The sequence below is a fragment of the Oncorhynchus keta genome, chromosome 25 (genome assembly GCF_023373465.1).
Source record: "Oncorhynchus keta strain PuntledgeMale-10-30-2019 chromosome 25, Oket_V2, whole genome shotgun sequence".
NCBI lineage: Eukaryota > Metazoa > Chordata > Actinopteri > Salmoniformes > Salmonidae > Oncorhynchus > Oncorhynchus keta.
This window is the reverse complement of record NC_068445.1, coordinates 13,540,028-13,566,868: the sequence shown is the minus strand read 5'-3', so window position 1 is coordinate 13,566,868 and position 26,841 is coordinate 13,540,028. Positions and strand designations below refer to the sequence as shown.

The following is a 26,841-nucleotide window of genomic DNA, read 5'->3' as shown; positions in this document are numbered from 1 at the left end:
GGGATGACCGGGGATGTTCTCTTGATAAGTGTGTGAATTGGATCGTTTCCTGTTCTGCTAAGCATTCAAAATGGAACACGTACTTTTGGGTGTCAGGGGAAATGTATCGAGTGTAGTGTAGTAAAAGTTTTCAAAAATATAAATAGTAAATTACAGATACCCATAAAACCTACTTAAGTAGTATTTAAAAAATATTTGTACTTAAGTACTTTACACTACTGACTACATTTCTAAAGATGTCTTTACTTTTACTAAAGTATGACATTTGGGTACTTTTCCACCACTGAAATGTAATAATAAACAGAATAGGAATATTGTTTGTGATACTGCATTTCCCTCAGTAAGATTTTTTGGGTTGAATATCTATGGTGATATACTGCATGGACGATTCCTAAAAATATTGTATCAGTAAAATTTCATTTAAAATGTTAACAAATAATTTATCCCGTGAAATGTTTTGGAAAGATTGAAACTGAAAATGGATTATATTTGTGATTTCTATAGAATGAAGGAGACCATTTTTCATTTGTTTTCCCCCCCTGTATTTATAGTAGGACATGTACAATTGAATGGTTTTGATATAATGATTTATTTCCGAAAATATTATGTTGATAAGGATGTAGTATATTTAATTCAACAGCTAATAATAACAAGTAAATGTCAGATCATAAAATGCAAATGGTCTGATTTAAAACCTAACTTTTTTACTTTATAAATTAATTTTAACAATATGCAGTGGTGGAAAAAGTACCCGATTGTCATACTGGAGTAAAAGTAAAGATACCTTCATAAAAAATGACTCAAGTAAAAGTGAAAGTCACACTCAAACACTCACATATCATTTACAAACCAAGCATTTGTGTTTAGTGAGTCGCCAGATCAGAGGCAGTAGGGATGACCAGGCATGTTCTCTCGATATGTGTGTGAATTTGACTATTTGTCTGTCTTGCTAAGCATTCAAAATGTAACAAATACTTTTGGGTGTCAGGGAAAATGTAAGGAGTAAAAAGTACATAATTTTATTTAGGAATGTAGAAGTACAAGTTGCCCAAAATATAAATAGTAAACTATAGATACCCCCAAAAACTACTTAAGTAGTAATTTAAAGTGTTTTTACTTAAGTATTTTACACCACTGACAATATGGCACTACTTTATTTAAAAGAAAAACTAAAAGGCAATTAAAACCTCTAGTATTATTAATGAACATGATTGGTTTGTTTAGGATTCCTGGCAATATAAAAGGTTTGTATGTATGCTTTTTTTTGTGTGACTTTTCCTCTTTTGGTTGTTGTTGATGTTTGTTGTTTGTTTATAAAAAAAATGCATGTCAAGAGGTGAGTCCTGTGTATCTCAGTTGGTAGATCATGGTGCTTGCAATGTCAGGGTTGTTGGTTTGAGTCCCATGGGATGCCAATATGATGAAGTATGAAAATGTATGCTCTCACTACTGTGAGTTGCTCTGGTTAAGAGTGTCTAAGTCAAATGTAAGCCTGGGGCGGCAGGGTAGCCTAGTGGTTAGAGTGTTGGACTAGTAACCGAAAGGTTGCAAGTTTGAATCCCCGATCTGTCGTTCTGCCCCTGAACAGTCAGTTAACCCACTGTTCCTAGGCCGTCATTGAAAATAAGAATTTGTTCTTAACTGACTTGCCTCGTAAAATAAATAATAAAGTCTAAATTGTGTGAGGTATATTTAACATGGGATATGTACAATTACGATGTAAAAATGATGCCCTTGAATAAGTATGTCTGACCTACATGAAGGGAACTGATGGTACTATGGAAAACATAATATTTATGGAGAAGACGATATCCATCATATTAAAATAATGTATTCGAAAATACATTTGTGTGAGCTTTTTATTGTGCTGATTGGGACCAATCGATGACTGCAATCCACTCTATGTTGTGACATTTAGGGGCGTGGCCATGTAGGAACGTCATTAAATAGGGACAGAAGGAGGGCAGTTTGAAGCAAAAGCGACGGGGTGGTAAACCGTGTTCTAATATTCATGCAGTTTCTTACCGAAATACTACTGGCAATATTGCCATATGTGGCAGACTTGAAATACATTAGGTATCCTGGCTACAAAATTGCTCACAAAAATATAAGATATAGTTAGCTACTCAAGGAGTTAGATAGCAAGCTAGCGTGTTTAGCTAGCAATGAATATCAGCTTAGCTAACGTTAGCTAGCTCGATAATATGGTTTGCGAATCGTTGCATGTTTTTCTTGATTGTTTGACTTCACACAACGCTGTTGAAATGTAGTTTTATAATATTTTGCAAGCTAGCTAGCGAGTTAACTTTCCAATTCAAACAATGGCGAGCGTACATGAAAGTTTGTATTTCAACCCAATGATGACCAATGGGGTGGTCCATGCCAATGTGTTTGGCATCAAAGATTGGGTTACTCCGTATAAAATCTCTGTGCTGGCCTTGCTGTACGAGATGACCACGTCAAAACCAATTGCTCTTCAGGAAAGAAGGCGCTTGAACAAACTCATCCTGCCTCTACAACAGGTTGGAATAGCTATTGATTACCTTACAACTTCTACTTTCCACTGTCAGTTGCTTGCTTTTCTTTATCAAAGGTTTGTCTGTCTATCAGGGTCCAGACTTGACTCTTGACCAATTCCTGAAGACTGTGGAAGAATGTTGCCCTCAAACAGCATATGCTGTGAAACTCCGGTATGGATGAGTCCTTGAACCAATTGCTGTGGCCTATGTCTAGTGTCGAAGGTCAGTGACGCATGTTGTCTGCTCTTTCATCACACACACACTTTCTCTTAACAGGTTGCATGAAATGGCTGATGGAGAGCTGAAGGACATGGAATATTTCTTTGCCACCCTCCCCACTCCTTTCAGCGCTATTGATTCTGAGGCGTATAAGACTAGTGTTGTTGGTGAGTAATAGTAAGCATAATTTGATTTGGAAGTCCAAAGGTTGGATCAATGGAGCATTGTTTAGTTAGTGGTGCTATATGAATTGGACAGATTTGAGGTTTTATCATCATGACTTTTGTTTTCTCAGGCCTGTTCATGAGACACATGCTCCTGGCCTACAACAAGCTGTCCTTCAGCCAGGTGTACAAACTGTACAAAGCCCTGCAGCAGTACTACCACAGTCACTACTCCCAGCCTGGTGATGTCCAGGTGGGGCTGCCTGCCCTGGCTGTAGACGACTCTGACATGGACCTCACCAGCACAGAGGACAACGTAGGGGAGAGGATGGAGAAGGAGGAGCTGGATACTGCACCGCTGCATGAGTCTGAGCTAAGGTTTGTATAATTCACTTGTGTAAGTAAAAGAAGAGGTGGTAGTAGAGGGAATAGTGTGTAAATATTGGAAGATGGGCAGGAACTCTGCTTTTCTAGCTTCAGGCGGAAGCTGGTTTCACCATTGGGATGCCAGGAAGAGAAGTGCTTTGATTGGGTTGAGTGGGAGCTGACCCCCATATAGGTGGAACATCCAAGAGACCGGAGGTTGTAGTGGAGTACTCTGGTTGGGGTGTAGGGTTTGAGCATAGCCTGAAGGTAGGAAGGGGCAGTTCCCCTTGCTGCTCTGTAGGCAAGTACCTTGGTCTTGTATTGGATGCAAGCTTTGACTTGAAGCCAGTGGAGTGTGCGGAGGAGCGGGGTGACATGGGATACCTTGGGAAGGTTGAACACCAGGCAGGACATGTAGTAATCAATCTCATCAGTGTGATGGTCATCAGTTTATCCTTTGCATATTGTTCTTTTTCCTTATTTGCTACTTTTCTTTCTATAGAAATGAGGATGCCCCAAGCAGAGGCCCACTCTCGCAGAAGCAAGCAGAGTACTTTCTTGCTAGACAAGCGTACCTTCTAAAGAATGACGAGAACAAAGCCCTGAAGCCATCTGCCCTACAGGACGAGCTGAACAACATGCTCAAGTTCAACCCTGACTTTGCTGAGGCGGTGAGGCTCTACTATCAGTTAATATTATGGACTCACTCTAACAAACCTGACAGGAAATCTGTGTGGAGCATAAAGAAAGTGAGCGTTTGTGTGATTTTTGGTCAACCTGATTGTGCTTGAGGCAGCTGTTTTGTGTCTGCAGCATTACCTGAGCTACCTGAACAGTATGCGAGTCCAGGACATCTTCATCTCCACCCACAGTCTGTTACATTACTTTGACCGCCTCATCCTGTCAGGGAGCGAGGGAAAGAGCAACGGGGACGAAGGCTATGGGAGAAGTCTCCGCTACGCTGCCCTCAACCTGGCAGCACTGCATTGTCGCTTTGGACACTAGTGAGTAGTAGTGGGCGTATATATGGATAGTCAGTTGCAGTTTATCTATGCCAGAGGGGATTTTTCAATTGACAAGAATCAATATATCTCTTAAAACAGTCAACAGGCTGAGCTGGCTCTACAGGAAGCTATCCGCATCGCCCAGGAGTCCAACGATCACGTGTGCCTGCAGCATTGCCTGGTAGGAGCTTTTACTTTCGTGTTCTATGCTCAACATGGAGTATTTACTCAATATGGGTAGTCAAGGTTGTTCCGTGTATACCTTTTACCACTTTCTCAGCACCCGTACGTTATCTGTGAAATCGTCTAATGTATTTGTATCTCTTTCAGAGTTGGCTTTATACCCTTGAACAGATGAAAGGATCTGACAGTTCTGTGCTAACTGAGGACTCAGTGAAAATGGCTGCCCACTTCTGTCTACCGGTAAGAATAGCATGAGCGTGCAGACTGGCACACTCCAGGTTCTCGTACGGTTTTATGCAATAGATTCAAATAATAGGCAGAATCTACTGCACACCCAAAGCTGATTTGTGAAGGTGCTGGAGGCGAAACAGTAATCTATGCACACTTCCAGCCAGAAGCTAATTTATTTAAATTATAGCTGAGCTTTTGGTCAGTTGTCCTTCATCAGAGCATATCTCCACAAACAATAGTGGGACAGGTAAGGCCACACAGCGAGCCAGAAGTAATTGCAGAGACCTGTGGGTACCCACAACACCTAAAGTACCCACAATGGCCACAAGTTGTCATAATATCAGATATAAATACAGGATAGAACAGAAAAGGTTATAGGTGTATTTCTACTAGAACAAAAACATACACAGGGAATGTGGTGTTGGCAATAGGAACCCATACTCTCAGAGAGCAATAAATCTGAAAAAACGTAATAAAAAAGGAAAATGTATACAACACTATATACAGTGCCTAAGTATTCAGACCCCTTGACTTTTTCAACATTTTGTTATGTTACAGCCTTATTCTGAAATGGATCAATCAATCTACACACAATACCCCATAATGACAAGGCAAAACATTTTGTAAATTTATAAAACATTTAATATGGAAATATCACATTTAAATTCAGACCCTTTACTCAGTGCTTTGGCAACGATTACAGCCTAGAGTCTTTTTGGGTAGGACACTACAAGCTTGGCACACCTGTATTTGGGAGTTTTACCCACTCTTCTCAGCAGATCCTCTCAAGCTCTATCATGATGGATGGTGAGTGTCGCTGCACAGCTAAGGCCGGGCTCTGGCTGGGTCACTCAAGGACATTCAGAGACTTGTCCCGAAGCCACTACTGTGTTGTCTCGGCTATGTGGTTAGGGTCGTTTTCCTGTTGGAAGGTGAACCTTCACCCAGTCTGAGGTCTTGAGCTCTCTGGAGCAGGTTTTCATCAAGGATCTCTCTGTACTTTGCTCCGTTCCTCTTTCCATCGACCCTGACTAGTCTTCCAGTCCCTGCCGTTGAAAAATATCCCCACAGCATGATACTGCCACCACCATGCTTCACCGTAGGAATGGTGCCAGGATTCCTCCAGCCATGACGCTTGGCATTCAGGTCAGAGTTTAATCTTGGTTTCATCAGACCAGAGGATCTCGGTTCTCATGGTCTGAGAGTCCTTTAGGTGCCTTTTGGCAAACTCTAAGCGGGCTTTCATGTGCCTTTTACTGAGGAGTGGCTTCCGTCTGGTCACTCTACCATAAAGGCCTGATTGGTGGAGTGCTGCAGAGACTGTTGTCTTTCTGGAAGTTTCTCCCATCCCACAGAGGGACTCTGGAGCTCTGTCAGTGACCGTTGAGTTCTTGGTCACCTCCCTGACCAAGGCCCTTCTCCCCCGATTGGTCAGTTTGGCCGGGCGGCCAGCTCTAGGAAGAGTCTTGGTGATTCCAAACTTCAGTGACCTTCAGTGCTGCAGGAATGTTTTTGTACTTTCCTCCTGATCTGTGCCTCGACACAATCCTGTCCTTCAACCTCATGGCTTGGTTTTTGCTCTGACATGCACTAACAACTGTGGGACCTTATATAGACAGGTGTTCCTTTCCAAATCGTATCCAATTAAATTTACCACGTGGCATCCAATCAAGTTGTAGAAATGTCAATGATGATCAATGGAAACAGGAGCTCATAGCAAAGGGTCTGAATACTAATGTAAATAAGGTATTTAAATATAAATATATTTTTTATAAATTAGGAAACGTTTCTAACCTGTTTTCGCTTTGTCATTGCGGGGTGTTGTGTCGATATTTAATTTAGTACATTTTTTAATACGGCTGTAACAGCACAAAATGTGGGAAAAGGGAAGGTGTCTGATTACTTTCCAAATGCACTGTACATATGTAGAACCAGAAGAAATCTAGAAAACAAGTAGATTACCTTAAATGTTATCTGTTGGGTAAGTATTGGGCCACTCGAGCCATCTTGAATACAGGACACCCTCATACCAGTAAAGGGGTTGTGTGTGTGTGTGTGTGTGTGTGTGTGTGTGTGTGTGTGTGAAGCTAAGATGATGACAAGAATTACAACATGACACTCCTATCAAAATCTTCATTGTGTCATAACGGCACCTAAAGTATGAATCCAGAGGAGTTCTCTCCAGCAGAGTTAACTGTCATTATCTCCTCCTCCTGGTGACACACCTCTACAATTCCAGGGCATTGAGAGGACGCATTGGATAAAGTGAAAAGCAACGGGGTCATTTTCATCCTTTACGTCTTATAGAATAAGTGAACAAAAAGAGCTCTGTTTCAAGCTTCTGGATGTCTTGCCCGTGTACATGTTATCGCAAACACAGTGTAGGATAGAAATCACATATTTTGTATTGCATGTGATCGGCCCTTTAACACTACATATTTGTCCAGACGTAGGGTCTCGGAACAGTTATTTTTTTGGTGTTTCACTGAGCACCATAAATACAGGTGTAATTTCCATCTCTCAGGGGAGTAAGGGGGGTTTGTTTAGAACCTGTGTAGAGGCTGGCTTGGACCATTCTACTGTGAAGAGAGGTGTGGGGGGTTCTTGATCACTGTTTTTAATCATAAAGGCTTTGGGTGGGAATTTACACTGAACAAAAATAAACGCAACTTGTGAAGTGTTGGTCCCATGTTTCTGAAATAAAACCGATAGGAAAATGCTGCTCATGCTCCTAGATAATTTTCAAAAAACAATTTATAACAACGTTTTGACCCTTAGGTCTTCATCAGACATTGTTGTCGTTGGACATAAAATCACCTAGGAGCATGAGTAGCAGTGTTTTGCCTTTTTATTTTCCAAGACTTTGCCTACATCTCCAGCACCTGCAGAAAGTACCTGCATGTGTGTATGTTCTTCAGCTTTTGTACTGAAATAGGAAATCCCAGGAATGTTCCATAGGCACACAAATGTATTTCTCTCAGATTCTGTGCACAAATATGTTTACTTTGCTGTTAGTGAGCATTTCTCCTTAGCCTATATAATTTGTCCACCTGACAGGTGTGGCATATCGATAAGCTGATTAAACAGCACGGTCATTACACAGGTGCACCTTGTGCTGGGGACAATAAAGGCCACTTTAAAATGTGCAGTTTTGTCACACAACACAATGCCACAGATGTGTCAAGTTTTGCAGGAGCGTGCCATTGGCATGCTGACTGCAGGAATGTCCACCTGAGCTGTTGCCAGATAATTGAATGTTAACTTCTCTACCATAAGCTGCATCTGATGTAGTTGAGAATTTGGCTGTATGTCCAACCGCAGACCACATGTAACCACACCAGCACCGGACCTCCACATCCGCTTCTTCATCTATGGGATCATCTTGGGGATTTCTGTCTCTAATAAAGTCAGTTTGTGGGGAAAAATATATTCTGATTGGCTGGACTTGGCTCCCCAGTGGATGGGCCTGGCTGCCAAGTGGGTTGGCCTATGCCCTCCATGGACCACTCATGGCTGCACCCCTGCCCAGTCATGTGAAAATCCATAGATTAGGTTCTCCTTCACGGTCCTGTAATATCCCAGTGCATCTGGGGCTTTTCCATGAGAGATATTTGTGTAGAGCCTCTCCAGATCAAATGTAGCCAATATGATGTCAGGGAGATTAGACTGTTCTGATATTTTATTAATTACATCTGTAGAATCTTTGACGAATGCTGGGAGTTTTTCCACAATAGGCTTAATGAAAGAATCAACAAATTTGGAGAGTGGCTCAAGAGTCAATACTGGCAACGATGGGTCTGCCCTTAGGTTTGAAACTGAGAGGTCAGGCTATGGGAGTTCAGTAGAGCCAGGTGTTTACTAAGCCTCAAATTACCTTCACCCTCTCTCTCCTCAGTACCTGGTGTCTCTTGGCATTCAGTCCCTGGTCCAGCAGGGGGCGGTCCAGGGCAAGACAGCCCATGAGCTGATGGACGCTCTGAAGGACACAGACATCCTGCACTGGAAGCACAGCCTGTCAGAGCTCATAGACATCAGCCTGGCTCAGACAACATCCATATGGAGGATGTATGGCAAGAGGTGGGTCTCCTTCACACATCCTGATCCTCCCTGACAATCAGAATCCACACTGAACATAAACAATCCTAGCCAGTAAGTTTATCTTTCAGTATGAAACCTGTTTTTTACTCGATTGGTAATATCTAGTCTTGACTAATTGAATTAATCCAACACACATTCACTGACTGCATGTCTCCAACATTCATGTCCTGTTGAACTTATGTGTTCTTCCAGCACCATGGCTCAGCAGCAGGCCCAGCTCCTCCTGAACATGAATAGCCTGGAGCAGGTTAACTTTGGGGTCCAGCAGAACAACACAGAGGCCTTTGCTGTGGCCCTCTGCCACCTGGCTGAGCTTCATGCTGAACAGGTACTGTAGTTGGTACACCTCATCCCACCTCTTTCTTTTTGGCTTCAGTCCCTCTGTCACGTCTCCCTCCGTGCTCATTTAGTCACTCAGGGCCGTTTCATAACCATTGATGTGATCCAAATTAAAGCTCAGGAGATGTGCACTTGTGTAGGCTGTGGGTGAGGCCTGCACCAGTTACATGTTCCTGTCTCCCTCCCTCCAGGGCCTGTATGGGGCTGTGTCCGAGGTCCTGAAGCATCTGAAGGAGCAGTTCCCACCTCACACCCAACATGCCAAGGTGAGCCATTCTGAACTCCCGCTCTTCTCTATCCATCAACTTTAGACTTGGCCTCAATCCCCATGTTTAGCACTTTCCTATTGCTGCGGTACACAGAAACACCATTGTCTTCTTTTCAAATGTGATGACACTGACATGGCTGGTATGAAGTGGGCTGTTCATTCTAATGTTTTGTGTACTGTCACCCAGCTGTGGATGCTCTGTGACCTCAAGATCCAGTTTGACAGAGCTATGAATGATGGGAAATACCACTTGGCAGAGCCCCATGTCACAGCCATTGCTGCCTTGAACAAAACGGAGGGTCTTTATAGGTAAGGAAGGGTCATGACTCAGAACATAGAACACCTTTACACAGTCTTCCAGTGCTGTAGCTATCTGTATGTGGGGCTTTCCACAAATTCAGTGGCTTTTGAGAAGTGTAACTTGGTCCCCAAAAACGTTTTGATTTCACCTAATTTGAACATTGTCATAAAGAGCACATGTTCAACTTGATGAAACACACTTTTTCCCATCTCAAGAGATGCAAATAAATAAGACTATACTAAGTGGCAGAAAAAGGAACAGGGTTGACTGTAACAGGGTTGATGATTTCATATTAAATCAGCCACAAATCCTCTTGTGACAGGCACAATGAAAGCTTGTTATGTACTTCAGGAAGGGGCAACTGAATGTAAGCTCCACAAAAAAATGTGACATTGCTAAAACGTTTCAAGCCTGTCTTATCTATGGGTAACAGGGTTGACATGTTATTCTCGACACGCTCAGTTTTCCACCACAGAACACCAGAAAATTGCCAAAAAGTGTAGAGCCGGATCACCTGCTTTTTTACACTATGATTTAACTATTAATGTTACATTTTTCTTTTGAAACCAAATCTTTTAAAAATGGAATAGTTTCACCAGATTAATATTTGAATTCAATTAATGTAACAGGGTTGACCTAAAAATGAGTGACAGACGTAAATGAATCACTAATCACATTAAATAATCACCTTCAGAAATAACTTTGTCCAAGTAACAAAATAACCAGGGTTTTACAATGATGAAGCTAGTATACATTTTGGGGGTGTGTGGGTTGAAATCTTCCTAGAAGTGACACGGTGTTGACGAAGGGACAGATTTATTGAAGGTGGTCTATATTAAAGGGCACTTCATTTCATAGAACAGGCTTTTAAAATGCAATATTGGTGTACAATTTCTACTTAAAATATTAAAGTGACGCAAACGGCATTCTTTTCGTGGAATGACCCATGTGTATATCTGTCGTGTTAACAGGAAAGCTCAAGTGCTGAAGGCCTTGAACCGGACTACTGAAGCATACAGTATTCTGCAGAGGCTGCAGCTGTACTGCGAGAAGACCAAGTACACAGAGATGATCATCAGGTAGGCTCTAAATTAAACAGACTCCATATTTTTGGGGTAAGGGTTGTTTATCAGATATGTGTTTTAGACATATTGGTATGCCTTGTGCAGGGTGATGCTGGTCACAGCTGAGTTGCATTGGGAGTCGTCAGGTTTTGCCACAGCCCTTCCTCTCCTGCTGCAGGCCCTGGCCCTGGCCAGACAGCACCACCTACAGGCCCTGGCCTCTGAGACCATCCTTCACCTGGCTTTCACTCAGGTCAGCAGAACAGACGCGCACATGCAATATGTAACCCTGTTATGGCAAACACACCATCGTATACTCTCAAACCCCTTAACTTAGACAGAACTGCATATTGTATGCCAAGTAAACTCCCACATTTAGGCAAAACAAGGAAATTCATACTGGGTTATATTTAAAAACTCCCAATAGTTTGTGTTCTCCTTCCCCCTGTCCAGTTAATGCTGGGAGTGCCGGATCAAGCTCTGGGTGTCCTTCATGAGGCGATGGAGCCCATCCTGGCCCACGGAGCGGTCATGGATAAGGGCAGAGCTCTGCTCCTGGCAGCCCGCTGTCAGATGGCCATGGCTGGGACCCGGTCCAATGGCCAGAGGCATGCAGGTACCACACATCCCCAACACAAACTTAATATCACTCACTACCTCAAATGTACATGTTTGTGGATACAATTACTTTGTCATGTAAGTACACAGACAGGAGGCGATCAGACTCTTCCTCCCTGTTGTCTCCCTCCAGCTTTAGGCCTGGCTGTGCAATCGCTGGGAGAGGCTGCAGCCTACTTCTCCATGCTGGACTGTAAGGAGCGTCTCCGTGATGTCCACTACCTGCAGGCCCGGCTGCACCACACCCTGGGACAAACCCCCGAGCGCAACAAATGTGCCATGCTGTTCCGCCTCCTGGACCAGGAGCTGCAGGCGCCGGGGGCAGCTGTCGCCATGCGACTCTGAACAGTCATCACCACCCTGCCTTCTCCGACACAGACCGGAACATATACTGGTGTACTCTGTCATTGTCATGGACTTCGCATTCTATCCTATCTTTTGGTTCAAATTGCAACATTGCTTGTGTGTTAAAGAGTAGAGAAACCACTGGTTTATAGGGCACTCCCAATTTACATTGCAAGCTTGTATCGTCTATCTACAATATAAAGATCAGACTTCAAGTCTCTATAATCTTTTCTCATGTTTGTTGTGCTTTGTTTGGCAAAATGGAAAACAAGAAAATCACTAATTTGTTCCACCTGAAAATGTTTGTCTTGACTACCACTAATGTCAAGCACAGCTGTTGGTGAAAGAATGCAGCCTGGTTGGGCTCCCTACAATTTTAATGTTAATGTTTATTTGCAGTAAAAGCAATTCCAACAAACGTAGGTGTTTCCCTCAGGACGTGATGGATAACTGTGCAGGATCCAGAGGCCTCGATATGGAAACCTAGATGCCGCCACACCACCTCTTTGAGTAGCACCCACATAGTATTTGAATTTCAGCATACATACCGTTATACAACAGTTTATCCTTTATTCAGGACCAGAGAGATCTGATTCTTTAGAGGTAGTCATAGCCTCTGTTGTCGGATGTCGATAGAATAGACCTGGACTATAGAGATAGAGGACTTGTCTTTGCATCTGCAATTATAGCATATGTGATGGTATGGGCAGCTCCATTGAGGATCTCTTCATTTATAAATAGTACATTTTCTTCACCATAGGCTAATCCCTCCTGATGACCCGGTTGGACATGACTCCAACAGGAGGGATCAGCCAATGAATTTGGAAGTCTCACCCAGTTGACACATTAAAATGGTGGGAGTCCTCAATGACACTGTCCATGATAATTGTGCCCTTTGGCCACTATCATTCTCTATATGTACTTGTATTTTGTCATTTATCATCATGTTCTTCAAAGTCCCAGTGGTGGGATCCCATCATAGCTCAAAGAAAAATATACAGAGATATCTAAGCATAGAGGATCCGCGTTCTTATCTATGCTTAGAGAATGAGGAACGGTTTAATGCATCTCAGCTGTCGGAGTTACCACGATATGATGAATGAGAGTAATATCAAATCAGAGCTGGGCAGAAGATGAGTATGTTTTAGAGAGAGCATTGTGATTTTTCTTCAACTGGAAGCATGCCAATGGAAAAACACTTTTAGCAAAGGAAAAGATTTCCCAGAGATATGCGCACATCAACGTAATAGTCCTGAGATGATTTGAAATGATATCTTTGTGTGTGTGCCATAACATGACAATCTGTGAGAACTAAGCTGACAATGACACTGCACATTGTTTTTGTTAGCCTGGTATAGATTTATGCCAACTGTGAGAGTGATCATTTTTATATTGGGTTAAGTTATTCAGCATCTCAGTCAGTGCTAGTCATGAGCACCATTATATTGACATCTCTTCAAAATGGCATTGATCCAAGATCAGGTATTATGAAATATTAGGATATTTTCAATATCCTGAATTGCCCTTTGGTTTGTATACAGAAGAAGCTTAGCCTAATAGCATTTAAAGCATTACCTAACATTGGTATGAAAACACTGAAGTTTTATTACTGAAATAAAGCATTGACACTGTGATATAGCCCTGAGCCTTCAAATATTACATTCTGGGTCTCTAAGCATTTGAGGTACAGAACCAATTAAGTTGAAAGCCTATGTCATATTTATCATTTGAGTGGGCTGGTTTTTGAGAATGTTCTGCATGTCCCTCTTACATGAAAAAAGCATTGTCATCATTACTTGAGCCTTTTTTGGTTGACGTCAACAGCTTACATTAGACAAAAAGAAAGTATGTTCCATTGCCCTATCTGTCTAAACTTTACCATGTAGGTTTGTTCCAGATGTTTATTGGTATGTTTGCACAAGAAGTACTCTAAAACTGTGTGCGGGGTCTGAAACACGCTACATGTCACTTCGCTCTATAAACAAATACAGTAGATAATGGGCCTCCATGGGACAGGAGACGGTACAGAGACTGTCTGTGTAAATACACAGACTCACTGCATAGTTCACTCTGCTCTTGTGTGTGTGTGTTGATATATCTAGAGCGAGATGGAAAGGGTGAGCTGCAGCCGTGGGATGTCTTCTCATCAGGCAACACTAGATGGGGCATGTGCCTAGTGACGCTAAATGTCCTCTGAACCAGTGGCCTGCCCTGTATGTGAGCACTGTGCATCAACATTGACACTATACTCTGTTCAGGCCTGTGCTGTCAAGAGTATCACATTAGTTGGGGGATTGGGAAATGTTATATTAGCACAGTTAGATGAGCTGTGTCAAAGGATTGAAAACCCTTGCTTTGCTATTTTTGTATGTAATATACAGCTTCATTAGCCATCATTTCCCATCTGCCCACAGGCTGAATTCTGTCTGAATGAATATGGATCTTCTTGCTCTTACAGGGAAGCAGAGAGTAGAGAGTATGCAGATAGTTTCTCAGGCCACATTCAATAGGGCCTAGACAACAGGATACTACCATAGATGGACTTTAGTTGGCAGTCACATCTCTGTGCACAGTAGAGTTGACTTACTCAGCAACTGCAGGTAACTGCCAAAATAAAGAAAACATCAACATAAAGTGTCTTAATAAAGGAGAAGAACACACTTTGATAAAGAGGAAGCATTTAGCCTGAGTCGACTACGTAGCTTCCTATGCATCACTGGTCTATGGAAGAAATTGCTTCAGTGAATAATCCATTTGGAGGCTTTTGTAAAAGCCCCAGCTGGCGCCAAATGCCACATCTTGCTAAGATTTGTCAGAAGGAAGCTGCTTTGTATTTTGTTCTTCAGACTATTGAAGGAAGTCGAGCCCAAATGTTTGGGTTGTAGGTGTTAAATTGTACTTCAGTCAGTTGTTTAGACATCATGTAGCTGTTATTCATCTATTGTGTACATTTTTCATCAGTTCTTTGGTTACAGGTATCGATGCAGAGAAAGATGCCTCTACGAATATGGGGAACAGGCTGACTAATGTCAAATATATCTCATTTGAAACATTTTAATAACAAGCATGGCATGAGAACAATGCATGTTTAAAAATATATATCTGCAAATGTAAAATACACTATACATTCACTGTACTGCTATGGTCTTACTCCATATTAAACATGAACCATTTGTGTTTTTCTCAACATTCTGCATCACAAAAAATGTAAAAGTACCATTTGAATAGTTAAATGGCAGCCATATTTGAGCCTTTGTTAATAATAGGCCCCCATAGGCAACGGTCAGAGTTGAGAAGAAATCAGAAAAACAGAAATCACAGTTTTCAGTTAACAGATCAGAATATGCTTCCTCATGAAAGGAAAAATGTAGCTACCTGTGACCAACATCTTCATAAGGCAGGTAGACCTGTAGCCTGGTTGCCAGATATGTTTGTGATTTAGCCAACCCATAAAGCACCAACAGATATAGCAACCTGACCAGTTAAGACCTGAGGTTTCAGGCCTGAGGTTAAAACATACAGACCATTTTTCCTTGATGGAGAGATAAAACAGTCATGTCTCTACATTTGATTTGTTCAATGGACAGACAAACTACTTTGACAACCTTCCATATTGGTGTTCATATTCTCCCCTAAAACATTGCTTTCCTTAAATCTCAGATAAATGGCTCTTTTTCTGTCAAACAGAATGATCGCTCATCATCACAGAGTAATTTGACTAATATGTTGGCTAATACTTCCTAGGCAAACTATTTCATAATGTATATCAGAAGATTCATGGCGTCCATAATGTTCTGGCCCATTGGTATTTACACCCAGCAGGAAATGAAAGTTGCAGTCCAGCTTTCTGCTACCCCACTGCATTGCATTAATAAACTTCCATCTTCAGGATAATTAATAATGATGATCTCTTGATACAGCTAGGATTTTAAAAATGCCACTTTCAGAGATGCAACCTCACTTATTTTTCAAAACACAAAAATAAATAATGAGTAATGCTGAAATAAAAGCAGAAATGCCGCCGATTACTTGGTGTGAAGGGAGGAGGTATTGATGTGGAGTAAAGTCATTTTCCACGTCTTGAAATTAATTTCAGCTGAAGAAAGCGAGTGGCTGTGTCACCTTGAGGAGGCATTGTTTTCGTGTCTTTCCAGATACTTAGCTCTATCCCTGCCTTTTTATGGAGGTACACTCCAGGTTTGGGAAGGAAGAGGTGAGGTAAGACTCAGTAGCCCGCTGGATAGCCCCCTTTCCTGGGGTCGGACTCGGCACAGAGCCGCTCCCCCTGTCTCACCACCGCCTGAACCACTGAATCAGGAGTCATCAGCAGCTCTGTTACATGGTTCTTCTTTACCAGGCCATCTAATACACTCTTTTACACAAACACACACATATATAAACACAGAAATTCACACACACACACAGATTAAAGTCCAGAGTTATGAAACCATTTTTTTTAATTCAACAATATACGATGCAATATTGTTCAGAATTACCCACCTTTTCAAAGCCGTCCTCCACTACAGTCATATTTGGGTTGAGTTGATTGTGAATTCGAGGTAGTGTCACAGCTTTTTTGAGGTCGTAGTCAAAGAACAAGGTATTCAGAATCACCTATGTAAATGAGAAAAGGAAGCTTCTTGTCCTCTGATTCATCACAATATCAGGATGTAAGGATAGATGGATATCATGTGTTAGTATAGGCTATATCTGTTTCAGAGAGTACATTGATGTGCATGGATCAAAACCTACTAGGGCAGTTGCTGTGGTGATCTTTGTTCCACCAGAGGCTCCCACCACCATTTTCACTCTATTGTCTTTGTCAGAGATAATAGTTGGGCACATAGAAGAGAGAGGCCTTTTACCTAAAAATGAAAGGTAGATCAATCTTCAGACCAAAAGGTATTCTCAGAAAACAAACCAGCCAAGGTTCAAACTGGAGCCATGTGTAAATTGAGAACTTTCAGTAGCCTACCAGCAATAAGGATATTGATTTCAGTTCCTATTCTCACCAGGCTGGATGAAGTTGTTAGGAGATGGAGGGATTCCAAAGCCGTTGGTGATGTATGGAGAGCTAAAGTCATCCATCTCATCATTGAAAATGATGCCAGTTGAGCGGGACATGACTTTTGAGCCAAAACTGAAGATAGGAATGATAGTTAAGTAGCTAGAGTTAAGTAATTATAGGAGTTAAGTAACCTATACATGTTATTTTTGGGTTAAATGCAAATAGAAGATTCTTAGTAAGACCATCGGCAACAAAGTTTATTTAGAGTGCACATGTATACTATATTAAGGATCTGTCTCTGGATATCTATAATCTACCCTGTTGCATTATGTATTCATCAGTCCTATTGTCTCAGAGGAGGTCTTGCCTTGTAGGACTCTTACTATAGATTGATTGTGCTGGTGGCAGCCACAGCACTTCCATCCTCAGCTATGACGGACAGGTGTGCAGTCCCATGATTGTCTGGGACAAAATAATCTTGCTCGTAGTAGCTGTCGGGATGAGTGGTGTCATCTGTGATCTTGCTCCTGATCCCGTCAGCAAAGTAGTCTGAGGTCATGTTGTGGATGAGCTGGAGAGAACATAAAATCATCAAATAGGAATTCAATTAGTTTCTCCTGGCAATGTTGAACAGCAATCAACAGCATGTGATTATAGAGCATGTTCAGAAAGTATTCAGACCCCTTACATTTTTCCACATTTTGTTACATTACAGCCTTATTAAAAAATAAAATCCTCATCAATCTACCCACAACATCCCCATAATGACAAAGCGATAACAGATTTTAAGAAATGTTTGCAAATGTATAAAAAAGTACATGTACATACAGTAAGTATTCAGACCCTTTGCTATGAGACTCGAAATTTAGCTCAGGTGCATCCTGTTTCCATTGATCATCCTAGAGATGTTTCTACAACTTGATTGGAGTCCACCTGTGGTAAATTCAATTGATTGGACATGATTTGGAAAGGCACACACCTGTCTATATAAGGTCCCACATTTGACAGTCACAGCAAAAACCAAACCATGAGGTCAAATGAATTGTACGTGGAGCTCCGAGACAGGATTGTGTCAAGGCACAGATCTGGGGAAGGATACCAAAACATTTCTGCAGCATTGAAGGACCCCAAGAACACAGTGGCCTCCATCATTCTTAAATAGAAGAAGTTTGGAACCACCAAGACTCTTCCTAGAGCTGGCCTCCCGGCCAAACTCACCAATCGGCGGGGAAGGCCCTTGATCATAGAAGTGATGGTAGAGTTCCAGAGTTCCTCTGTGGAGATGGGAGAACCTTCCAGAAGGACAACCATCTCTGCAGCACTCCACCAATCAGGCCTCTACTGTAGAGTGGCCAGATGGAAGCCACTCCTCAGATAAAGGCACATGACAGCCCGCTTGGAGTTTGCCAAAAGGCACCTAAAGGACTCTGAGACCATGAGAAACAAGATTCTCTGGTCTAGTGAAACCAAGATTGAACTCTTTGGCCTAAATGCCAATCGTCACATCTGGAGAAAACGTGGCACCATCCCTACATTGAATCATGGTGGTGGCAGCATCATGCTGTGGGGATGTTTTTCAGCTGCAGGGACTGGGAGACTAGTCAGGACTGAGGGAAAGATGAATGGAGAAAGTACAGAGAGATCCTTAATAAAAACCTGCTCCAGAGCTCTCAGGACCTCAGACTGGGGTGAAGGTTCACCTTCCAGCAGGACAATGACCCTATGCACACAGCCCAGACAATGCAAGAGTGGCTTCAGGACAAGTTTTCAAAATGTGGAAAAAGTCAAGAGTTCTGAATACTTTCCTGAATGCACTGTGTGAGTGAAACTCTCTGTTTGAAAGCTGTGTGTCAGGGTTCTCACATCAGTGATATTGAGATAGCGTGGATCCCCTAGTTTGCTCCTCTTGGCATAAGCAAACCGGAAAGCTTCCACGATGCGGTGATATGTCAGAGTCTTTTTCTCGACCGTTGAAACACTTGTGCCAGTGAAGTTATACCCTGTAGAAAAAGCACACAAAAAAATGTTGATCTAATACACGGGTGATTACACTTTTTGACCCTAAGGCCACATCGCGGATTTCAAAATTCAACGGATGGCCGCATTGATTTTTTGGCGACCGATTTGTTTGTCAAAATGAATTTGTGGGCAGGAAAAGGGGAGTTATTTGAAAATGTATCGATTCATTATCCCCCCAAAAAGCTTACAAAATCCCTCACGGGCCACATTTAATCGATCTAATATGTCAGCCCAAAAAAAGAACTGTGTTCATTTATCATAGATACAGTTTTAACGTAATTCGATGTTTCCATCACAGGGTCATTTCTGTCTGATTCCGTCCTTGTTTTTGCACAAACACCAGCAGCTATGGTTGATGTCAAGATGTAGAGGACTAGTGCAGTTTAGTTCATTTCCAGTGAGATAATGTCCAGAGAGCTTACAGCAAATCTCTCTTAAAATGAGATGACAAACTGGGAGGCCTGAGCTGTTTGTTTACAGTCAATTAGTGGTGGATGATGATGTTCACACTCAGAGTTATCTAGGCTGCTGCTCACCGTCCACTATGTTGAGTATGAGTGCCAGGACTGGGCCGCTGGAGGGGGCGTCTGGGACGTGCATGGTGTACTCGCCCACCGTCAGCTTCAGTGGGTTCTCATTCAACACAGGCCTGTAGTCCAATAGGTCCTCCAGGGTGATAATCCCACCTGAGACGTGAAAATAATAACTGCTGAAGAAGCACATCGACAAACTGCCTATCAGATCTGTCTTGTCTAATCATCATCACAGTGTGTACAGCAAGCATGATGAGCTTTAATAGAATATTATAATGCACAAGAAATAGAGAAAGACCTGCTGCCTGGATGTCATCAACAATTGTCTGTGCCATTGTCCCATTGTAAAAAACACCAGGTCCTTCCTCCGCTATCCTCTTATAGGTGTCTGCTAGTTTGGGAAATTTAATGATATCATTTTCCTTCAGGATGTTTTTCTGGGAGTCACAGAACACTTCGCTGGAATACAAAAACAGGAGCAGAGAACTTATCAGGAGTTATTCAAACAAATCTGTAGAGTATTTCATGACGTTGGCCTGTGGGGATAGGTTTATGACAGTCATAAATACCTCTTCCCCCCCTTTTCCCTTCTCTAACCTACTGAGGTTACATTTGCAAACCCCTTGGTTAGCATAGAGATTCTGGGAACATCAGAAGGTGGGGGGAAATTAACTATATTCTGGTAATCCGAGCAATTGAACATATGCAGTGGTACTTAATGAATATGATGTCAGTTCGATTGTCATCTGAGACATTCTCATCAATAATAAGATGACATAAACTCTACAGTGGAAAGTCTACACATCAGAGTTATCAGATTCACATGGAATTGTTGTTCAATTTAAATGTTTGAATATAAAATTATTTGTGATGGGATGAAATGTGATTTTAGCTTCTAAAATGTGAGATTTGGATTTTCATAAGATAGGGCTGCTCAATCAGTGGCCCTCCCCTGTGAAGTGACAAGTGCTATAAAACTTTTCACACACACACACCCCTCTTCTCCCTTCCTATATAAAGCCTTGACGACAACATAACTTTCTGTTCCGAGGATATGAGGATGACGATCCTATGTCAGAATGGTTCAGATAAAACTACAGAATGAAGCCAACATCAGCATGAGCTTTGGTTGCGAATGGTATGAACTTTGAACTCTTATTCACGACAGAAGTGATACCTCCTAGTCGTTGAGTTAGCGACCACAGCTGCAAACGCAGGTTAGGAAGGAACAGACAGAGTATCCCATCTACCACACAACAACATTACTACAACTTATCCAAGTGACCACCAGAGACATTCTTCAAAGGACAGAGGACTCAGTTTGCCAACACGGTCTTCCATCTACCACTAACCTACTGAAGCGCAGCTCAGAGTAAATATTTATTGCATTTTCCTTTTCCAAATGGGCGGTAATTTAGAATGCATAGGATACTGTATTTACGATAGCACAGTGTCGCCTTGGTTCCTGTCTTCCCGCTCTTTCACTCAACCCAGACAATTTTCCTTTGTGTAACAAGCTGGCATATCTGTTCTGCCCGCAAGGGACGTTTTTCTATGACGTAAAGAATTATCCACGTATAATTCATTCTTTGTGTATGTGAATTCTGTGTGATTAGTTAGGTATTCAAATTGTTAGCCAGGGTTCTTGCAGGTAAATAAATAATTAAACCCAATTTTGTATTGCTGATTCAAATTGTTAGCCAGGGTTCTTGCAGATAACCAAGAATTTACAACTTTCCGATGAGACTGAAGTAAGATGAAGATTAATGTTGACTGCTTTGGATGTAAAATATTACTAGTTCTTTAAGAGTTTATTTGGAAGTGTCACACTCTGACCATGATTTGCGATGTTTGTTTCTATGTTTTGTTTGGTCAGGGTGTGATATGAGTGGGCATTCTATGTTGTATGTCTAATTTGTCTATTTCTATGTGTTTTGGCCTGATATGGTTCTCAATCAGTGGCAGGTGTTTGTCGTTGTCTCTGATTGGGAACCATATTTAGGTAGCCTGTTTTGTATTGTGGTTTGTGGGTTATTGTCTATGTTATGTTGCATGTTAGCACTCAGTTTCTATAGTGGTCACGTTCGTCTTGTTAGTTTGTTTTTGTGTACTTCGTGTTTTTTCGTCAGTCATTAAATCATGCATTCACACCACGCTGCGCTTTGGTCACCTCAATACAACAATCGTGACAGGAAGATAACAGCTCTATAAATATTATTCCATGGTGCCCGACTCTCTAGTTAATTACATTTACATGATTAGCTCAATCATGTGATATTAATTATGGAGAAATGATTTTATAGAATGGCATGTCTTATCAATTAATCCGGCATAGCCAAAGGCACGACAAGTAAAAGGACCAGCATTCCCATGGCATTGTCATCATAGGTTTTACAGCGGCCAATCAAATCATCAATGGTCATAATAAATCACAGAGGAAGCCATGAATTTTGAACATCAATGTAATCACATTTTATTGGTTGCAATATATCAATGTGGTAAAATCCAACTAATAATCTAATTACAGTACTTTATTGAGCAGGGATGGACTCAGTCTGAACTTAATGTTGAGAGTTAGAATAGTAGATCACACAAGGTGACATTTAGAAATGTTGTTGGACATCAGCTGTTTTTATCTTGTAATGTCAGTCACTCAACTAGCCTATGTCAGCTAAACATTTTTTTTGATTGGTAAATTAGTCTAGCCAGCTATCTAAATGTGCAGTAATCATTGTCAAATTACAGACCAGGGGACCCCATTGATTTTGTTATTCACTGTTACTCAGATATCGTATTCGAAACTGAAAAACAATTCTCCACCCTATGGCAAAATTTGTAGAATTTCAGGAAATTAACTGTAAAACTGTACATTTTTCTCTCAGTCCCATGGCAAAATTAATAGAATTGCATGAAATTAGTTATGCAATTGCTAAAACTTCTCTCCGCCCCATGGCAAAATGTGTAGAATTGCAGCAAACTTGCTTTAAAATGGCAGCACCCTCTTTATGTCCCATGGCAAAATGTGTAGAATTTGCAGGAAATTAACTCTAAAACTTCAATTGTTCTATCCGCTGTCAAGAGGGGGCTGCTAAAATGTTCTGCTCGCAAGGTGGGGGCCCTCCAACAAAATGTCACTTAGGGCCAAAAAAGGTGAGGGCCGACACTGACTGCATGTGTGGGTATGGATGTTGGTACACAGACCTGCGAGCCACTGCGACCCCTCATAATGAGTTCAGATTTTTTGTGGCCTCCACCCCCATCAAAGTTGCCCATCCCTGTTATATAACATGTCATTTACACTGTCATTAAAGGGTAGCTATTATCAACCATCCATATCACTTAAGTCTGTCGTTGTCAATATTATTAGATTTGTAGAAGTGGTTTTAGTAGTAATAGTAGTAGTAATAATAGTGGTAATAGTGGTAGTAGTAGTAATATAGCAATTACAGAATTTTCCCCCCCATATTTGTTTTCTTTGATATCCTGTCCTATCCTCACCACATATTGGCATCTCCTTGAATAGCGTCCTTGTTGCTGGCGATGGCCTTGGCCAGGGCTTTGCCGATAGGGAAACCTACACGTGCCAACTCAATGCTTGGCTCAAACAGCTCCTTCCATGGCAGCCTGCCGTGTCTCCTGTGTGCCATCTCGTAACCACGGATCTCCCCTGGAATGGCTATAGACAATCCCCCTGTTATGCAAAGAAGTCTTTACCACATTTTGCACAAAGTTGGAACCCTGCCCAGTGAGGATTTAAAATGCATATCAGTCCATTTCTCCATTTTGACAGGTCAAACTGTTGCCCCCTTAGCAATGCATATGTGTTAAAAGATTTTATTAAGGTTTAATTATAAATTATTAAATCATTCTACACAGAAACTTAACCATTAGGGATTAGAGGTTATGTAGCATGAACAAGGAGTAATAAAAAATAATAAACACAGACCCAACTAGGTTGGAGGGGGGAAGAAAGGAATGTATGTGTGTGCCCAACGAAAACAAAGAGGATGCTTAACCTATGTTTGAACCGACCCAGCAATAACTCTGGAGAGATAAGATAGGTCAGGGAGAGCCCCTCCAGGTTTCCCATATCTGTGGGGGACTGGAACTGTCAGCTGAGTGGTAATAAACTCAGGGGAGACATCAGGAGAAGAAGAGAGAATCCAAATCTTAGTGTGTATGTATGTGCGTAGGTTAGAATGTTATAAAAGGAACGCCTTTGTGAATGCACTTTGTGAATGGGAATTCTGTCTGTTTCATTTAAGACCAGAACTTTACAACCTCTGGGTAGCAGACAGATAAAGATAATTGAAATGGTTGAACATTGATTACAAAATTACTTCACAATATGATGCAGAAGGTTAGAGCTAATTTTCCTTAGAATGATGGAAGATCAGGGAAGAAGCTGCCAGAAGGTTCAAACACAGTGTTAACTTCTCTTTATCCCTACCCCACTGTGATACATGACAGCTACAATATTACTATTCAACTGTTATCTCAGGATGGTTTGAACTACAGAACCTGCCTAGTCTACCCTGAACCTGACGTACATTCCAGAACAGTAAAATTGGTACCTTTCCGAGAAAGTTGGGTGTTATTGCCAAACATGTCTTCTGTCGCGTTCATGGGTGCTGTCTCCCTCGCGTCAATGGTTTCTACCTTCCCTGTCGAGCAGTGATACAAAATACAGACAAATGGATGTGTTTGTTAGCCTTTCTAGGGAGTTTTTCCGAGACACCGTGCTTCTACACCTGCATTGCTTGCTGTTTGGGTTTTTAGGCTGAGTTTCTGTACAGCACTTTGAGATATCAGCTGATGTAAGAAGTGCTATATAAATAAATTTGATTTGATTTTTAATTTGTGGTGTCTTGAGGACTCACTGACTCACCTGTGGAAGCGTTGTAGATGTTGAAGAAGAGACCCCCTCCAATGCCCATGCTGTGAGCGTTCAGGAGGCCAACACACAGCAGGGCGGCGATAGATGCATCCACCGCTGAGCCGTTCCTCTTCAGGATGTCCCTAGGTACACACACACACACACACACACACACACACACACACACACACACACACACACACACACACACACACACACACACACACACACACACACACACACACACACACACACACACACAATGCTCCTTGTAGAGCTTAATCGTGTCCTGTCATTTGACTAAGCTTGTACCATGAATCATTGTATCAAAGGTAATTAGTTGGCTCGTGTTACATTACTTACCTCCCCACCTCAGAGCATATCCCAGCATCTGTAGCCACGGCAGCTTTTGAGTAGAAATGGTCTGAGGGTGAGATGGGGTTCTTGTTTCCCACTCCCATGAACACCCCCACGAACACTCCTACTGCAGCCACCAGCAAAACCACCAGGCCAGCCACCAGGGACTTCCTGACCATTTTCCTGCCCAGGGGAACCAACACACCAACACATCTTACAGTTAGACAGGAGCCTTACAGATACCGTGTCTTCCTGTTTTAATTGATTATATAGTTAGAAGTAGTAGGCTTTTTTAGCATGCAGTTAGTCTTAGTGCTGTGTCTGCCTGATGAAACACTGTCAAAGGAACCTGCGAAGCGCCATGGGCATTGCATCTTAATGTCATCACTATCCTCCAAATGCAGAGGTCCCCCATGGAGCATGCTGTGGGGTTTCAATCATATACATGTGACTCAAATCTAAACTGTCAGAGGCTGTCCCTTGAGTTCCCTGCATGTGTCACTTAATGTTTTCTGTGAGTTGCAAAATGGTACGGAGGTGATGGTTTCTATTTGACAAGCTCCATTAAACTTTCAACTAAAGCATAATAAAATAAAAACTACTGGTAGTTAATAGTGGTATCCTACTACCTGGGATTGAGGTTGAGTGAGCAGGGAGCAGAGCTGATTATAAGAGTTTAAAAATGAAAATGTGTGAATTCCTTGTGATTGTACATTTGTCTAATGATGATACACTTTATTTCAAGTGAATATTTACTCTTACCCTTGAAAAATTATAACATTCCTCTCCCCTCAATGTTTTGTGATCCTGGCGGCCTGAATTTACCATATGTATGACCTCTCCTATAGAGGACACACATTTTTATCTTGAAATGATCTCACAGCCCTGTGACAAACACTGTGACAGCCAACCCTGGTCTCCCTTACATAGGAAGCATAAAAATAAGAGTAAGATACAAGAAATTGAACAAATACCCTGAGTGTACAAACCATTAAGAACACCTTCCTAATATTGAGTTAAACCCCCTCATGCCCCAGACTCAATTCATCAGGGCATGGATTCTACAAGGTTTTGAAAGCATTCTACAGGGATGCTGGCCCATGTTGTGTCAAGTTGCCTGGTTGTCCTTTGGGTGGAAACTGTTGAGTGTGAAAAACCTAGCAGCATTGCCATTCTTGACACAAACCGGTGTGCCTGGCACCTACTACCATACCCCATTCAAAGACATTTTAATATTTTGTCTTCCCCATTCACCCTCTGAATAGCACACATACACAATCCATGTCTCAATTGTCTCAAGGCTGAAAATCATTCTTTAACCCGTCTCCTCCCCTTCATCGACACTTATTGAAGTGGATTTAACAAGTGGCATCAATAAGGGATCATAGCTTTCACCTGGATTCACCTGGTCAGTCTACGTCATGGTATGTAAACTCAACATATACCAAACAAAATCCATTGATTTAAAAGTTTAACATCTCAAATGATGGTTTCTGCTATTGGTTAAACGTTTAAATATATTTTAAAGTGAAAGATCTGAGTCTCATTGTAATTCCATTTCTGATGAATTTCCTTTGGGCTACACAGAAAACATGGCAACCCCATCAATGTACTCTTCACCATAAAGTACATTGTGTTATAGAATAACCATTTTTTTATATTAACAACCATTTGGCAACACTTACATAATAGATGTAACCCTGATATCTGATATTTGGCCTATACTTTAGAACTAAGCTGTTCATAAGAGAACAAAAATAGACTGTAATGAGTTACTGAACACTGTAATGAGTTACTGAACACTGTAATGAGTTACTGAACACTGTAATGAGTTACTGAACACTGTAATGAGTTACTGAACACTGTAATGAGTTACTGAACACTGTAATGAGTTACTGAACACTGTAATGAGTTACTGAACACTGTAATTAGTTACTGAACACTGTAATGAGTTACTCAGTGACATTTAGCCTAGTCCTGTGGTGTCCAGCAGCACTACTGATTTACAGCATAAAAAAAACTCCTTACTTTCAGCCTTAACCACATGTTCTGTCTCTGTAATTGACCGGTAATCAACATAGCCTAATCAGCATGTGTAATCATTTTTATAACCACACTAAATTGCCATTACTAGCTTTGGCACACACAACAGCATGTTGCCTCAATCTAATGACGTGTTCAGTGTTCAGTAATGTTGATTTGGCCAGACATACCATATTTTGCCAGACAAACACTGGAGACATGAAGTAGTTGGATAGGACTTGACGGGAATTGGGGTAGAAAGTGTCATTCTAGACAGAACAGATGGTTAAAACCCCCGTAACGAGTT

The 26,841-nt window shown here is 41.6% G+C and overlaps 2 protein-coding genes across 2 annotated transcripts; one reads left to right on the top strand and one right to left on the bottom strand.

Moving 5' to 3' along the window:
• The first annotated feature begins 1,957 nt into the window (after positions 1 to 1,957).
• On the top strand, positions 1,958 to 12,649 carry anapc5 (anaphase promoting complex subunit 5). Its single transcript, XM_035735839.2, has 16 exons — positions 1,958 to 2,522; positions 2,611 to 2,690; positions 2,796 to 2,905; positions 3,034 to 3,280; positions 3,771 to 3,939; positions 4,082 to 4,272; positions 4,372 to 4,453; positions 4,603 to 4,695; positions 8,582 to 8,763; positions 8,977 to 9,112; positions 9,315 to 9,389; positions 9,579 to 9,700; positions 10,664 to 10,771; positions 10,862 to 11,009; positions 11,210 to 11,372; positions 11,508 to 12,649. Exons 1-16 carry the CDS (start codon positions 2,322 to 2,324, stop codon positions 11,717 to 11,719), a joined length of 2,319 nt encoding a protein of 772 aa, XP_035591732.1. The 5' UTR covers positions 1,958 to 2,321; the 3' UTR covers positions 11,720 to 12,649.
• A 2,104-nt stretch (positions 12,650 to 14,753) lies between these two features.
• On the bottom strand, positions 14,754 to 24,703 carry LOC118358245 (glutathione hydrolase 1 proenzyme-like). Its single transcript, XM_035735838.1, has 12 exons — positions 24,519 to 24,703; positions 24,168 to 24,298; positions 23,854 to 23,943; positions 22,778 to 22,970; positions 19,578 to 19,738; positions 19,283 to 19,432; positions 18,591 to 18,727; positions 17,111 to 17,298; positions 16,732 to 16,859; positions 16,472 to 16,584; positions 16,220 to 16,333; positions 14,754 to 16,091 (listed from the first exon to the last, which is right to left on the bottom strand). The coding sequence occupies exons 1-12, from the start codon at positions 24,689 to 24,691 to the stop codon at positions 15,945 to 15,947; spliced, it is 1,725 nt and encodes a 574-aa protein (XP_035591731.1). The 5' UTR covers positions 24,692 to 24,703; the 3' UTR covers positions 14,754 to 15,944.
• Between the last annotated feature and the right edge of the window lie 2,138 nt (positions 24,704 to 26,841).